Here is a 14,662-nt window from a genome sequence, read left to right as displayed (position 1 = left end):
TTGAAAGAGTTGTGTTTCAAATTTAGCTGTTTTTTAAAGCAAGTATTCTAGTGTTGGTTCAGTTGGTAGTGATAAAGAATGTACCTTCCCACCAGTTTCACTTGATGATGTTATGAAATGTCTAGTTCCACTAGTTTCAGCTAGTGATGATATGGAATGTCAATTCAAGTCGGATTTCATTAGTAATAATAGGGTTTGTAAGTTTCAGCCACCTTTAATCAAGGAAGCTGAAGGTCCTTGTATGCATGAGTTTGTTTCTAGACAAACCTCGAGTTCATCCTTTTAGATATCTTCCTCAAATTTGCAGCGGGTCATGCAAGGAAATGTCCTCCATTCCGACCATTTTAGGTTCATAGTTGTGATGTGCATGAAGGTGAATTTGGCAAGTCTGACTCTATCATTGTTTATGTAGGTTATTGATGGTTCAGGTTGTCCTAAGTTCAATTCTATTCAAACAAAGGTACTCCCTCCGTGTTTTTTTAAGTGTTACAGTTTGACCGGCACATAGTTTTAGGCAAGCTAATTGACTTTATGTTCATTGTAATGCCATGTACTTTGTCAAATACAAACATGTTCTTTTGTCAAATACAGGTATGTTTTTTCAAACACTAGTATGTTCTTTCCGCCTTTTTTATTTTTACCGGGTGCACAGATCAATCACTACAAATTTTGGCGCCATAACATGGCGGGAACAAACCGTTGGTACTGTTCTTGTTCTATCTTTTGGTGTTGATAGTATTTTTTATGATACCAACGAACTTCTTGATAGTATTCTCCAACAATTTTTAATGGTAGTCTTTTGGATACCAACAACCCTTGATGGTATTCTCCAACAATCCTTGATGGTATTCATTTTTTATATTTGCCGTTGATGGTATTCTTGTAGATACCAAGTACAATAAACTTTAATTTCGATTTGTTGGATAATATAAATTAGGGATCTGTTCATCATCTGTCAACACTCAATAGCAATGTTGTAATTGATGTGGTAATTTGTTGTGTTCTTCAATTACCCAAAAAATTTCGACAGTTGCTTGGCAGAATTATTGCAATTTGGGCACAGTAGCAGCTAGGGTTCTGATGAGACAAAGGTGGAGGAAAATGAGAGCTAAAACACACAAGAAGAACAACAACTAGGGTCTCTTACCGCCATTATTTGGCATAAAATATTTTCCCTTGTAGAGAAATGCATTTGAGGAGATGTCTTATTAGAAGTTGAAATTTCAAGGTTTTCTTTTTGAGCAATGGAGTTTTAATTTTGAAACTATAAGATTTATTACAATTGTCCTTTTTTTTTCAGAATTTTTTTTACTTTTGCTTTTTTTTACTTTCCCTTTATTTCTTAGAATTGCCTTTTTAGACTTACTATTTTTGCCCTTATTAGAGTCTTTCATGGACATGACTCTAATAGGTAGAGTCCAAGAATTCCTCATAATATCTAGGGAAGTAATGACCTCTATTACTACTCTAGCTAAGCTTCTATGTAATTTAGAGTTTCAATTGCCTCCCATTTTGCAGTCCAAAAATGGTCCATTATTCCACTCTTAGCATATTTGGAGCACATGATCACGAGGAAAGCTTAGGTGGCAATTTTGCAAATATGAGGAGTGAAATATATTATTTTATTATCTTTCTACTACCATCTGTAACCCAACCCAAAGCTTTCGTCAAGTCAGTCATTAACGTTATGTAAAATGCCCAATTAAAGCTTTCGTCCTCCATTGAAGATGCTCAAGCATGTCCACCGCCACCACTTTCCGGCGGCCGAAATAAACGAAAACCCTAAGGATAAAGGGTGAAACAAAGGGCATGATTAACCCTTGGCAGAAATTTGTCATCACCTTTGACTTGTCCATTGCAGCCGCTAAATTCTCCATTAATGGTTTAAATTTTGAGTGAAGAAGAAGTGGAAATGGAGATGACAGAGTTAACGATGCAAATTAGCATCTAGTGAGGTAGTACTGTTCTTGGTGGCAAATTTACTTCACTAGACTTGCTAAACAGATCAAAAAGACCATTGTACCCCTATATTAATAAAAACTGTTAATATGGCATATCAATAGGTATTTTCTCCATGATCACCCCTACTCCAACTTTAGAGGTCCCCTAAGATGTGAAATCTAGGGAAGTTGTGACCTCTACCCTACTTTAATCAAGATTTTTGTGATGTGGAGCAACTCATTCCAAAAATGATAATTTGTATCATAAAATGGAAGTAAGGAACGTACTAAAACCTATATTGCAAAAATGTATACTAAAGTAAAACAAACGAACCGATTATAATGGCAAAAATATACTTCGTATGCATTTATTTCTTCATAAGTTATACGAAGTGTTTCTTTCATCCCAAAATATTAGTATGAGTATTTATTAAATCCTAGGGGTATTGGAGGCAGTAAACAGGTTTTGTTAAGTGGTTAGTGATTAGTGGTAACACCAGCTAATTACTTGCTTATCTACTGTACTTCGGACTAAAAGCAAAAAATGCCATTTACAATGATCGTAGCGTTATACCTATACAAAACCCACTCAAATCTGAACAAGATCGGGCCACAAAAAATGAGAAAGCAAAATAAAATGAGAAACTGTACAACAACCTATACACAGAACTTCAAGGTCCTTTAGAGAAACCAAAAGACTCGTCTATAGTTTCTTATTATTGGTATAGGTCCTGCCCCCCATTTGATGTAGACGGAGATGACCTTGTTATGGAGGGTTGTGTTGGCCCTGATGGGGGTGCTGTTAGGGCATAGGTCATTCTCGAAGAATCGCTTTCAATCAGGCCAGCAACACCAGCAGCAGCAGATTGGGCATTCGAAGGAAGAAAGAGGTCATGCCTTTGATCCTTGTAAGCATTCCATACCTGCAAAAAGAAGTGAAACACCCTATTCTTAGATAACCAAACACTGAAACTAGAGGGATAACTACTTCAGTCTTGGACTCTCAGAAGTGGTAATCTATTATATGGTCTATACACTATAAGGCAAAAATCACCTGAAAGAATATAACAAAAAAATGTAGAGTTTTTTGTTTTACCAAAAATCCCCCACCAGTTTCTTCAAGTTAATGCATCTCCATACAATTATACTCCCTCTGCCCAAGATTAGCTGACACATTTTCTCATAAACTCGTCTCTATTTAGTTGACATAGTTCTATTTCTTTCTATAAATGACATGAATCCACTATCCACTTAACTATAATAGAAAAAACCCACTACCCACTAATTATAATAAAAAAAAAATCATACTACCCACTAACTAATAAAATAAATAAATACCCTACTACCATATAAAAAAATATATAAAAAAAAATTGATTAACTTTGCTTACGACTGTGTCGAACTAAATTTGCACAAAAAAAAAAAAAAAAAAAAAAAAGTGTCGACCTAAATAGGGATAAGGAAGTACTAATTACCGGTTTACATAATACACATTCGAAAATATTGTAAAATTAAGTAAATTTTTTACTTTATTAAGAACAGTAACCTGATTTACTAATCAACCCCACCCACCCCCTCAAAACCAATGGACTGCAATCCAAAAAAAGTGAAATGGTCATATGAGCGGTACCATTCTGGATTAAACTTACCAAACTAGGTATCAAATTGCGTCACGTTAGCATACCTGATCTTGCATTGCGAATTAGGTCATTGTTCAAAATTAAAATTTATTTTCAATGTACATGTGATTTAGTAAGACCTCATTTGTAAGAAATCTCAACTCTCCTAAACACATCGACTTGATTAATGACAAAATTAGAGTTTGGAGATGTAAGCGAGAGACTTTTTAGTCTTTTAAGAATGTGCTTGCATTCAACGCTTAAAAATGTGCCAGGTTTTAACATAGGGTACTTCACAAAAAAAAAAAAAAAAAAAAGAAAATCAGGTGTCTTAAAAAAACGTGGTTTGGACAACAATTTTTTATTTATTTTTTGTTTAAAAACATGATTTGGTCAGGACCGTCAGGTATTACTCAAGTTTTGTTACATTTAGCCGATTAAGCATTCAGATTCAGGTCATCCACCTTCATTAGCAAGACTAACCCTAGCTGGAGTGTGAATTAGGGAGCTGCCATTAACTCATTGCACCAGGTGCCTTAATTGGCTTCCTTCTCTAAAAATGAAAAGAGCAGTGATAGTAGAAAAAGAAGCCATTCATTATTTTCTTCTATTATGTTGCTGTCAGATAATCTTATATTCAAACTTTTCACTTCTCCATGTAGTAAAATTTTGCGACATGCCACATCCCTCACCCAAAATTAAAACACAGTGGCACCAAGGAAAAGTGAACTTACATCAGAGGCATCCAATATCTCACGCACACTACTGCAATGGGCTCCTTCTGTTGCAAATGCATGCAACACCTGGATAAGCAGCATAAAAATTATATATTAGATGATTACTTACAGGAAGAAAATGTTCAAAAGTTGTGTAGCACATCTGCTGATAAGATTAATATTTCACATGTCACAAGAACTAGTTACTAGGGATGTGGCAAAGGGTAACAATGATCCAAAACAATTAGTGAAGTTAAACTTGGGCTTAGAAAAAAGCTCCTTAAAAATTTATTTTAACAGATGAACCAAGATTCAACAAGTGTATATTCTTGTTCAGCAAATAAGATTGAATCCTTGAACACTAACATAGGGATAGTGGGATACACATATATGCATATTTATTTACAGTTATTATATTCAAAAATGACAAATTCAATTATTTTAAAAACAAGAATGACCACTTATTTTTGTTTAGAGAGATAGCTTGAAGCTATTTTAGTTTTTCATTGCATATTTAAAGTATTATTTTTACAAAATGAGTTCAGTTATTATTGTCATGTTATTTAAGGTACTAAATGTTAAGGTTAAACTTGCGTTAAGAGTAAAGAGAATCAAGCTTATATAAGATACTATGATATAACTAAACAAGCTATAAGAGATCAATCTTGCTTATGAGTTCAATTTAGAAAAAGAGCAGCCTCATTAGAGCCGAGTTTAAATGATACTAATGCTCTGCTCAAGCACACTAGTTACAACATAAACTGAGTTTGAAAACATGTTTTAGCTGCTTATTTGAAGGATCAAAGTCGAACTTTAAATCCAATTTGATGATGAACTCAATCGTGAACATGAACATGAGAACACCAAGCTCAGTACACACTGAGAAGTAATCTTGGTCACAAGCGACATTTCTCTAACATTATTAAAATATCAAGTCTAACTAAAGTACCCAAGAATTCATGACAAGCAGATAGTGTGGAATGTGGAGTGCGTAGGATTAAAACAATTTCACTCATTCAGTTTTATAAGATTGGTTATTGGGTCAACAGGCTGATATGTGAGTTGAGGCTCGAAATGAATTATGCTGGAGAAATTAACAGTATAGAGTAACCACAACCTCAACAGCAAGCACACGGCCAATTGATGCTTCAGATTCGTTCCACTTCATCTGTGAGCAAAATCCATTCCTTCCACCTGCTCGCCAGTCAAGTAGACCAAGAAGAACATCGACAAGCCCAACCCTAGCCAAATCACGAACCAATTATGAGAATAGTTATCGAAACTAGTTTGTCCAGAAGAAAAGAAAATCCAAAGACACTGGCAAATATAACATGTCAGTGAATTCACCATAATGAAGCATATAGTAACTTTGTGGCATTTTTTTAATGAAAAAAAGTAAGAAGATAAATGTGGAAAGCAACTCTGAGTCCTTGTGAATTGAGTGGAATCTCATTAATTATCCTTGTCAACCATCTCAAAGTCAAAACTTCAAAGGATATTTCATAATTTGTATCCAGGAAGATAGCCAAGTTTTGTTTCCATACTTTCCAAGGGAGCAGGGATAGGAAGGCAAATTGTAAAAAAGTTAACTACACTCATATTTACTCCCTCCTTTCCATAAAAAATGCATCACTTGTATGGGTACATAATTCTAGGAGAATTTTTGGACAATACCAATAATATTGTGAAAGTAGGGGAGCGGGTGAATAATTTATTCTAATAAAAGGGATTTTCATATCTATTAAAAAGATAGAAAGCCATAAGAGAGAAACAACAACAAAAACAACAAAACAAAAAAGAGTGAGACCATGTCTTATGAAAGAGAATTAAAACTACTATACAAAATTACCATTTATAGAAGTCATGCATTTACATGGGAATGGCTAAATAGGACAAATGATGCATTTACTTAGGAACAAAAGGGGCATATTTTATGAATCAACAACCAATTCCTGAAATCCTTTCTGCCTTAGTTCTTAAGGTTTAAGGATTGTTTAAATAGCTGAACAGATAAAAATTAGATTTATTACATATAGAGAATTGTACAATTCATACAAAAGTTCTATGACTTTTGCCATCTCCCCTTTGCCTGGAGAGTAGGAGACCAAAGGAATAACCACCACCAGTATGGAATCCACCATGCACCAAATCTTAATAGGGACTTAACAATTATTCTTTTGAAAAATTAAGACATATCACACCAAATCAGGTTTCATCTCCGTTAGCTTATTGCCAATATCTTTAAATCCTTATTAAAAAATATATAGAGAATAAATAATTGGAAATTAATATGAATGTAACAAGAGCCTGCTTGATGATGTCATTTCTTTTATACAAATGCACAAAAAGATCAAAGATTAGGCATATGAAGAGACCAAATCAGACAAGACCAAACCAAAAAAAAAAAAAAAAAAAAAGCATATCAGAACTATTTCAGGTAATCTAGCTTAAGTGTTTCAGTGGTCATTTCTGAAATTCCTACAGACCCACTACATATTCCAGAGTTCTCAAATCCTCCCTCACCCATGGAAAAAGAATGGCAAATTTTATAATGTAGCAAATATTTTTCTATGAGGAAGCAAAGTATACTAAACTAATTATAGGCCAAAAGGAATTCAAACTTCAAAAACTTACTTAAGCCCCTGTGCGACAAGTGCATCCCTGGCACGATTTCCAGCAACCACAACACGTTTAAGAGTCTCAAGGGCTAGTATGCTTCCACCTTGCCATCCAATGGCTTTCATCAAAAGTGGAACAACCTGAAGAAAAGGAGTAGAAAGATAGAACACATGAATATGTATATGAGGTCATTGAGTAGTCAGATGAAAGTGTTTAATCATCAGTTATGCAATATCAGAAAATCAGCATAATATGTAAAACAGTCCAGACATGCATAACTCTAAGCTAAAAATTATATCAAGTCAAAGACTGACATTGCGATGTTCCATATTACCCAACCATTTAAATCCCGTGCAATGCACGATTTAAACAATTAATATTTCGCTTATTTGTTCGTAATATGATTAAATGATTATTTTAACCCTTTTTTTTTAACTCCATAGAAAATAGTGTAGTAGTTAGTCCATTTAGGCCCTGTTCACTTCACCTTAAAAAAATAATATTAAGTAAAAATAATTTCAGTTCAGTGAAAATAAGTTCAGTTTAGCAGTTAAGTAAAAATAAGTTCTGATAAGTAAAAATAATTTCAGTTCTGTAAAAATAAGTTTTGTTAAGTAAAAATAATTTCAGTTCAGTAAAAATAAGTTCAGTTTAGTAAACATAATTTCAGTTCAGTAAAATTCAGTATCTTTAAAGAAGAAATAAAATAGAAAATTAGTAAAAATAATTTCAATTCAGCAAAAATAATTTCAGTTCAGTAAAAATAATTTCAGTTCAATAAAAATAATTTAAGTTCAGCAAAAATAATTTCAGTTCAGTAAAATAATTTTACTTCAACAAAAATAAGGTGAAGTGAACAGAGCCTTAGTCATAAAAGCTTTCAGGAAAATGTATAATTAGTCTACCCTTTCCAAGTCTTTAGCTTAAAAGGGGTAAAAAAAAAAAAAGAAAAAAAAAAAAAAGATGATGTCACATATAGTTTTGGTGGGAAATTGTTTTATGAGAAGTTGATACATGTACAATAATGATTTCAGCGGTTATTACTTAAGTTACTTTCCTAAATAATTACTATATTCAAAGAGCTCATTCAATCCTCATTTACAACTCAAATAGCTTTCATACAAAGCAATCCTCAACCCCTCCATCCCCACAACAAACCAAAAAAAAAAAAAAATACATTAAAGACTGTAAGATAGGGGGCAGTAATCCTTCGGAAGTTAAAGCTAGAGCCAGGGAAAACACAACTGAGGCTCCATGCTAGAACTGGCTGCAGCAACACAATGAACTCAGAAAAAGATACTTTTCTTCTTTGCTATTTTTTTTTTTTTTTTTATGTTATTTTACATAGAAAAGCTTTGCCCTAATATATCTGATCCTTGTATTCCTTTCATGTAGAGAACCAAAATTTGAAAATTAGGTTTGATGGATCTGCAAACCAATTTATTCCCCAAGAAAAAAAAAATAAATAAATCCTTCAAGAGGTGTTTGACTCCATAATAACCTAAAATGGATTTTGAATATCAGATAGCTACATTTAGTAACACCATAAACATTAAATTATAATAATCAATCAACATCCATTGTCAAATTTCAACTTTCAACAAAGATTCAGCAAAAACAGGAGTAGAACTTTTACTTACAGAGACAGCTCACCTTTTCCTTCATATAATCATCTCCCTATCTGGAGACCATACCTCATACTTTTTGATAAATATGTATCGCTTCATCTGATTATAAAAGCCCTAGAAAGCAACCTGATGGAGCTTGGGGACCAATGCAAGGACAAGACTATTGTGCTTCCATACTTGCATACACCTATTAATATCTATGTTGACTTGTTGGGCTTTATATTAGACTCTCTTGGCAAGTCTGCTTTATCATGTGTGACTTAGGTTGAGGACACGTGATGTGCTTGCTTGTTATTTTTTTTTTTTTAATTTTTTTTTGCTTAAATATTAACATAGTTTTGACACACTCTTACTTGTGGATATGCTTATTTGATTGGGCTGTTTAGAAAAAGCCCAACACGCCTATTAAGATTACTAAGCTTGGAGTTGTACTCAACTACTGCTAATTGACAAAAGAAAGCAAGCTATGTTGCCTGAAATTAATAGAGCTATTAAAAACTGACCCACCTAGAGATGACCCAATATGACTCCATATCATTTGAAACCAACCCAAACCCTAACACTTGATTTGACAATACAAATATGATTTTCAATATTATATTATAAAGTAGGAGATGATTCAGGAATGACATGCACATATTAATCAGTTAAGAAACTATTCGAGATTCATCCTCCTTTCACGGTAGGGTCATTAAGATCCTTATCACAAGCTCACGCAAAATGGTTCAGAAGTTTTTCATCTATTTCATAAAAACATTAATAGGAATCACATATCACCCTTGAACCAAACTCGTACAAACAAAATTCCTTTTGGACAATAAATATGCATAATTCATTGACATGAAACTCTAATGCATATGATAGAAGACTTAAAGTATACGCTACAACATTTTCTATCCTAATGATCCAAAAGTTAACAGTATAGTTCCTCAACAATTAGAAGCAGGCATAAGAACATGTCACAATATTAGTTAAAGATAGGAAGACATTTCTAAGTCAAAATTTAAATGCAAAATGACATTACATAACAAAAATTCATAATATTGTAGATGATGCACTCTTTTCATTATAAAATAGAAAACAGGCTATCATGCAGCTCTAACTTTGATGTGATGTAATGATGTTATTTGCTCTTTTTTGGGAATACAGCAGAGTTTACCTGAGGAGTTCCTGCACTAGTTGCAGCCATAGCCTCAGCACATGTTGTACTTGCTGCAAGTTGATGCAACACACGCAAACAGCTAAGACGAATACGTTCTCTTGGAGTTTGTTTATTGAGCTGTGATGAAGCATCTTCAGTATCATAACTACCATCCACATCCAAGCTTCCATTTTTAGCATCACTTGAAGCCATTGTCTCTCTCCTTCCTTCATAAGCCATTGCAGCAACAAGTTTTGGCACATACCCAAGGTATCCTACGTGATCTGCAAGGGTAGGATGCACTCGTAGCAGTGATACAAGTGCAGCAGAAAGAAGCAGTGGAAGTTCAGGATCGGAAGCTTGTGTGTCATAATGTGTAGCGGCCACTGACGAAACATACTGGTCAAGGAGTCCTTCTAGGAATCTTTTTGGATTTCTAAGAGGAAACTTTGGATCCTTCAAAAATAATCTCACATATATTCCAGCAACCTGTGACCAATATTGTGAGTTTACTCACGAATAAAATAAATAGATAAACTATACAAATTACATAACGAAAACATGATTGCATACCTGCGGCTCATCTCTCATTTCTTGCTGGCTGGATGCTTGTTCAGGTACATCCCAGTCAATAACAGGGCCCTTCATCTGTTCCTTATACAAATCTGAAGCCATAGTTGCAATTTGTGCAGATAAGGAAGCTGCCATAGCTGGGGTCCAGACAAGTTCTGGTGTCTCAGTTGTTTGATCAAGGACATAAACCACAGCTTCACCAGGACCATCTCTAATTATTGATACCAGACCATCTGGAAAGAATCGTGCCAATGTAATAGCGACACGAGGCCCATGCATGGGCTGGCCAACAAGTCTACCTAACAAAGAGGCTGCAGCCGCTCTCTGCGGCAAAGATATTTCTTCTGTGCAAGGAAGTAGGTATTATTAACAAGGAAATGACGCTTTTGTGAAAACATTAATTTGAAGCCACTCCAATCTTACCTTGCAATGGAAGCAAAATTTCGAGAATATAAACTACTCCACCATGCTTCGCAGCTGCCCATGCAAGTTCTGATGTGCTTGCTAAGGCTGAAAGTACATGAAGAGCCCCTTCACGGCAGCTCGGAGAAGAATGGAGCATTTGAAGTAGGAGAAGAAGACTAGATCCATCAGCAACCATAGCTTCTAAACAGGGAGCATAGGCAGTCAAGAGAGACAGCACATTCAAGCACAGTTGAGATATTCCAGTAGTGGATGCATCAGAAACCGAAAAGCATTCAAATATAGGTAAAAGCCTTTCGTTGGTTGAAAAAACGGAAGCCAAATTTGGATTACTAGTCAGCAGGTTCTGCAACACAATTAATTCCATAAATACAATTTAATAAGGAGCTCACACTAGAATCTTTAGCACAGGAATCTAAATACCTTAAGTGAAGTCAACGCAGACAGTAGTTTTTTCAGCACACTTGAATCATCTTCTTTTGAAACCGTTGCATCAGAAACAATTATAGAATCATCACGACTAGTAGTCAGCTGACCATGTGACTGATCTTCCAATTCATTTTCCGATTCAGACTTTGTATTTTTGGAGGCACTTAGATCTTCAGTACTCGGAAGTAAAGTGGTATGGCTTTGCTCATGTACTATAGAATAAATAAAATCAACAAGGGCAATACAGAAACCATCTGGTTCACTGATCTCAAAATCTGGTTGATCATTGTAGACCCTTAAGTAAACATTTCCAACACAGAGCTCCTTGGATAGAGAAGTATATGTGAATTCATGTGAATCTTTAAGATCATATGAGCCATCAGGACCTTGTGATGTACGCTGCTCCTCAACAAACTTCAACAGTTCAGACCGTGTTGAAGAATTCCATATAATCTGTAATTGAGAAAAAAAAATCTATTAAAATCCTTAAAATATATATTAATACATAAAATACAATTATAAAGAAAATTGGAGGTGCAGTATCCGGGTATTAGAAATTGATAATAAGGCTAGTCTGAAATTCCACTGTGAGCCTCTCAACATCCACAAGCATGTATTCTCTATGCAAGCAGGAGTAAGATAGAGCCCTGGGAAAGACCAGCCTAATCTTGAGGTTCCAAGACAAACTGGAGATGGGCAGCATTACTATCTATCAGGAAAGTTGAAGACATTTCTACTGGGAAAATTGGGTAGTTCTTCAGCAGATCAGCAACTATTGTAATCAACCTAAAAAGGCTCCTTATATGGGCAACTAAAGGGAGCCAAAGGGCTTGAGTGATTAATAAATGCCAGATTATAAAAAATTTGATATTTTTCTACATTAATTCAAATACTGCTGAATCCTGCAGCTCCAGAGATTGCCCTTATATTACTTTTCTTTTACTGGACATATTGGAGTTATAAAATTTGAATTTTTTATATATTAAACCCCCCAAACGGCTTTTCTATTGTTTCAGTGCCTAAGGCGCGCCTTAGTGAATCAATCAAAGCCTAAATCCCATAAGTGGGGTCAGCTATATGAACAAAAAGTGATTATTTCGTAGAGTCATCCACAAAAATTTTCCGCCTCCATCCCTTACGATCAAATACCTCATTCTTATGCAAATCCATATGCTTCATATCCTTCCTAACTCATTCCAACCAAGTCATTTCGGTCTCCCTCTCCCTCGTTTAACCCCTCCATGGTCCCACTTTTTCACTCTTCGTACCGGTGCACCCTCAAGTCTCCGTCTTACATGCCCAAACCAACACAGACGGTTTTCCCTTGGTTTGTCTGCAATGCCTACGACACCCACTTTTTTGCTAATAACCTCATTTCTGATTCTATCTCTTAGATTGTACCCGCACATCCATCTTAGCATGCGCATTTCCTTAACCTCCATAGGCGAATATAATAAACGATAAAAAAAATTTCTCAGAAAGCTGTTGTGTAAGCTGCGACTTGGTGCGCCTCATCGAAATAGCTTAGCCTAAACCAGGGGGGAAAAAAAAGCATGACCCGTAATGCCTCGCGCCTCAGGTACTGTTAAGTTTCACTATCCTTTGTCTTTTGGATGCATTCCACGCCAAGGGACATAGAACCAAAGAATAGAGAGTTGGAATGGAGATATTAAGAGAATTGAAGGTAAGCCAAGTTTGAACTCGATGGCAAAGATATAATAAGGGCATGACATAAATAGGGATTCTGGATTGACATGAATGCCTATGGAGATGACATCTTTGTTCATGTTAACGGAGGGGACACTGAGCAGATTTTTTATTATTTCAAAAAAAAAAAAAATGTAGAGGTCACCTTGAAGCATATTGTTGGTTGCACCTACACAACAGCTTCAATTATTATGGATACAGAAGGCTGCTTACAGTTAAGTTCCAAAATTTTATCTTAAACTCTGTTTAGCTGTTCTTATTATGGATGCAAAGCTACAATTAGACTAAAGTGGAACGATTCTAAATTCTCATTGACATTATTATTTTGACGTCTCAAATTATACACATCAAATGAACATTAAAAAATAACCACAAACATATAACTGTATCTTAGCCTGAGTAAGGATAAATATGCACATGTTTTGGCTTATAAGTTGGTAGTAAGATAGTCATGATGGATAAAGAAAATGGAATCTACCTCGGGGGACTCCAAATTGGAATTTACTTTTGATAATAGTTCTCTTGGTGTTTGTTCCTTCAACATACTAGCCAGCTTAGGGGTTAGCAGAGCCTGAAGGGCAACAACTGTAGCTTCATTATATGGCACTGGAACCACATCTGTACATAGACCACTTAGCCTCGATAGGGCCTCAGATGCTCGAGCAGCATGCAAGTTTTTAGCAACTTGAACACTGGCACCAACGCCATGTGTCTCTATCACATCGGATTCTTCTGCCGTAGAATCATACTGAAGCAACAAAGGCAACAGGTACCTGAAAACCACCACATGTAACTAATTAGTCATCATAGGAAGCTACAAACCTATTCACAACAAAGGTTACAAACAACAGATCTGGATTTCTGGTTTTTATCACGAATCATCCAATAAAAATCGGCACTAATCCAAATTTAGAACCTGATTTCTATTCCATACGAACTTAATGCCCACTTTAAATAAAATGTCATTCCAACACAGCCTATATTACCAGAGTTAGTAGGCTGCGCTAATACAACCAACCAATCACACACTTACCTTCCCTCCCACCACATTCATCTCCCCATATCTTATGTCTCACCTCTTCTCTTAGGGGCAAATATCACTACTCTTAACTAATAAAAGAAAATATGCACTTCAACCACATACCATAGCACCCCTGCCTTTATCAGTGCATCTTGCAGTTCAGATGAAACAGAAAGATGAGCAATTGTCTGAAGAGCAGCATCAACCGCTCCAGGAGTCAGCTCAAGTTCAGTGCAATGTACAATATCCTCAATTAGACCAGATAATTGAAGCATCTCAACCCTAGCAATCTCAAATTGGCTCAAAACAGCAAATGTTTGCATCACATTTGTGACAATTATTGCAGAGGGTTCACTCGCCGCAGTAGTTGGCTGTACAACACACATACAACGAGAAAGAAGAGTTGCAAGAAGCTGTATCCCACCATCCCTCACAAGCTCTTCTCCATTCAAAGAGGAAGATGCACATCTACACAGAAGAAAGCAAAAAATTATTACAAACAGGAAATACAACAGCTGCAATACCTGTAAATTATAAAATTGAAACATAATTAGAGTAGCTGTATACGTGAGGAAAGTAAGCTCAGAGGCTGCAACGAGAAGTGATGCTCTATCAGAAGACAAAAAATTATTATCATCCTTGTCCACAGTGATTGCACTGAGCAACATTGGATATCCAGCATACTTAAATGGTTCTAAAACATTTCCATAACGTCTGTATAAGATACACTGTCCCTTCAATAAAAGCAGCACCCTCCATAGCTGTGGACCTTGCAAACCTTGCATAGAAGCCTACAAAGAGTCACATAAGGTGAACTGATCAAAAGACTGCACAAGCCTTTCATAT

The 14,662-nt window shown here is 35.4% G+C and overlaps 1 protein-coding gene across 2 annotated transcripts in view; it reads right to left on the bottom strand.

Annotated features, from left to right (window-relative positions):
• Positions 1-2,277: 2,277 nt before the first annotated feature.
• LOC145580095 (dnaJ homolog subfamily C GRV2-like) overlaps positions 2,278-14,662 on the bottom strand; it is a 30,774-nt gene continuing 18,389 nt past the window's right edge. For both annotated transcript variants that reach the window (XM_081637435.1, XM_081637436.1), the window contains 11 exons: positions 14,384-14,607; positions 13,940-14,284; positions 13,274-13,568; positions 11,083-11,541; positions 10,660-11,005; positions 10,237-10,580; positions 9,682-10,152; positions 6,910-7,034; positions 5,393-5,516; positions 4,294-4,362; positions 2,278-2,863 (listed from right to left, as the gene is read on the bottom strand). In XM_081637435.1, coding sequence (XP_081493561.1) covers positions 2,657-2,863; positions 4,294-4,362; positions 5,393-5,516; positions 6,910-7,034; positions 9,682-10,152; positions 10,237-10,580; positions 10,660-11,005; positions 11,083-11,541; positions 13,274-13,568; positions 13,940-14,284; positions 14,384-14,607 — 3,009 coding nt within the window. In that variant the 3' untranslated portion in view covers positions 2,278-2,656. The remainder of the gene's footprint in view (positions 2,864-4,293; positions 4,363-5,392; positions 5,517-6,909; positions 7,035-9,681; positions 10,153-10,236; positions 10,581-10,659; positions 11,006-11,082; positions 11,542-13,273; positions 13,569-13,939; positions 14,285-14,383; positions 14,608-14,662) is intronic.

This window comes from Chenopodium album, chromosome 14 (genome assembly GCF_948465745.1).
Source record: "Chenopodium album chromosome 14, dcCheAlbu1.1, whole genome shotgun sequence".
Lineage (NCBI taxonomy): Eukaryota > Viridiplantae > Streptophyta > Magnoliopsida > Caryophyllales > Amaranthaceae > Chenopodium > Chenopodium album.
Note: the sequence above shows the minus strand (reverse complement) of the source record. Positions and strands in the feature narration are given on the sequence as shown.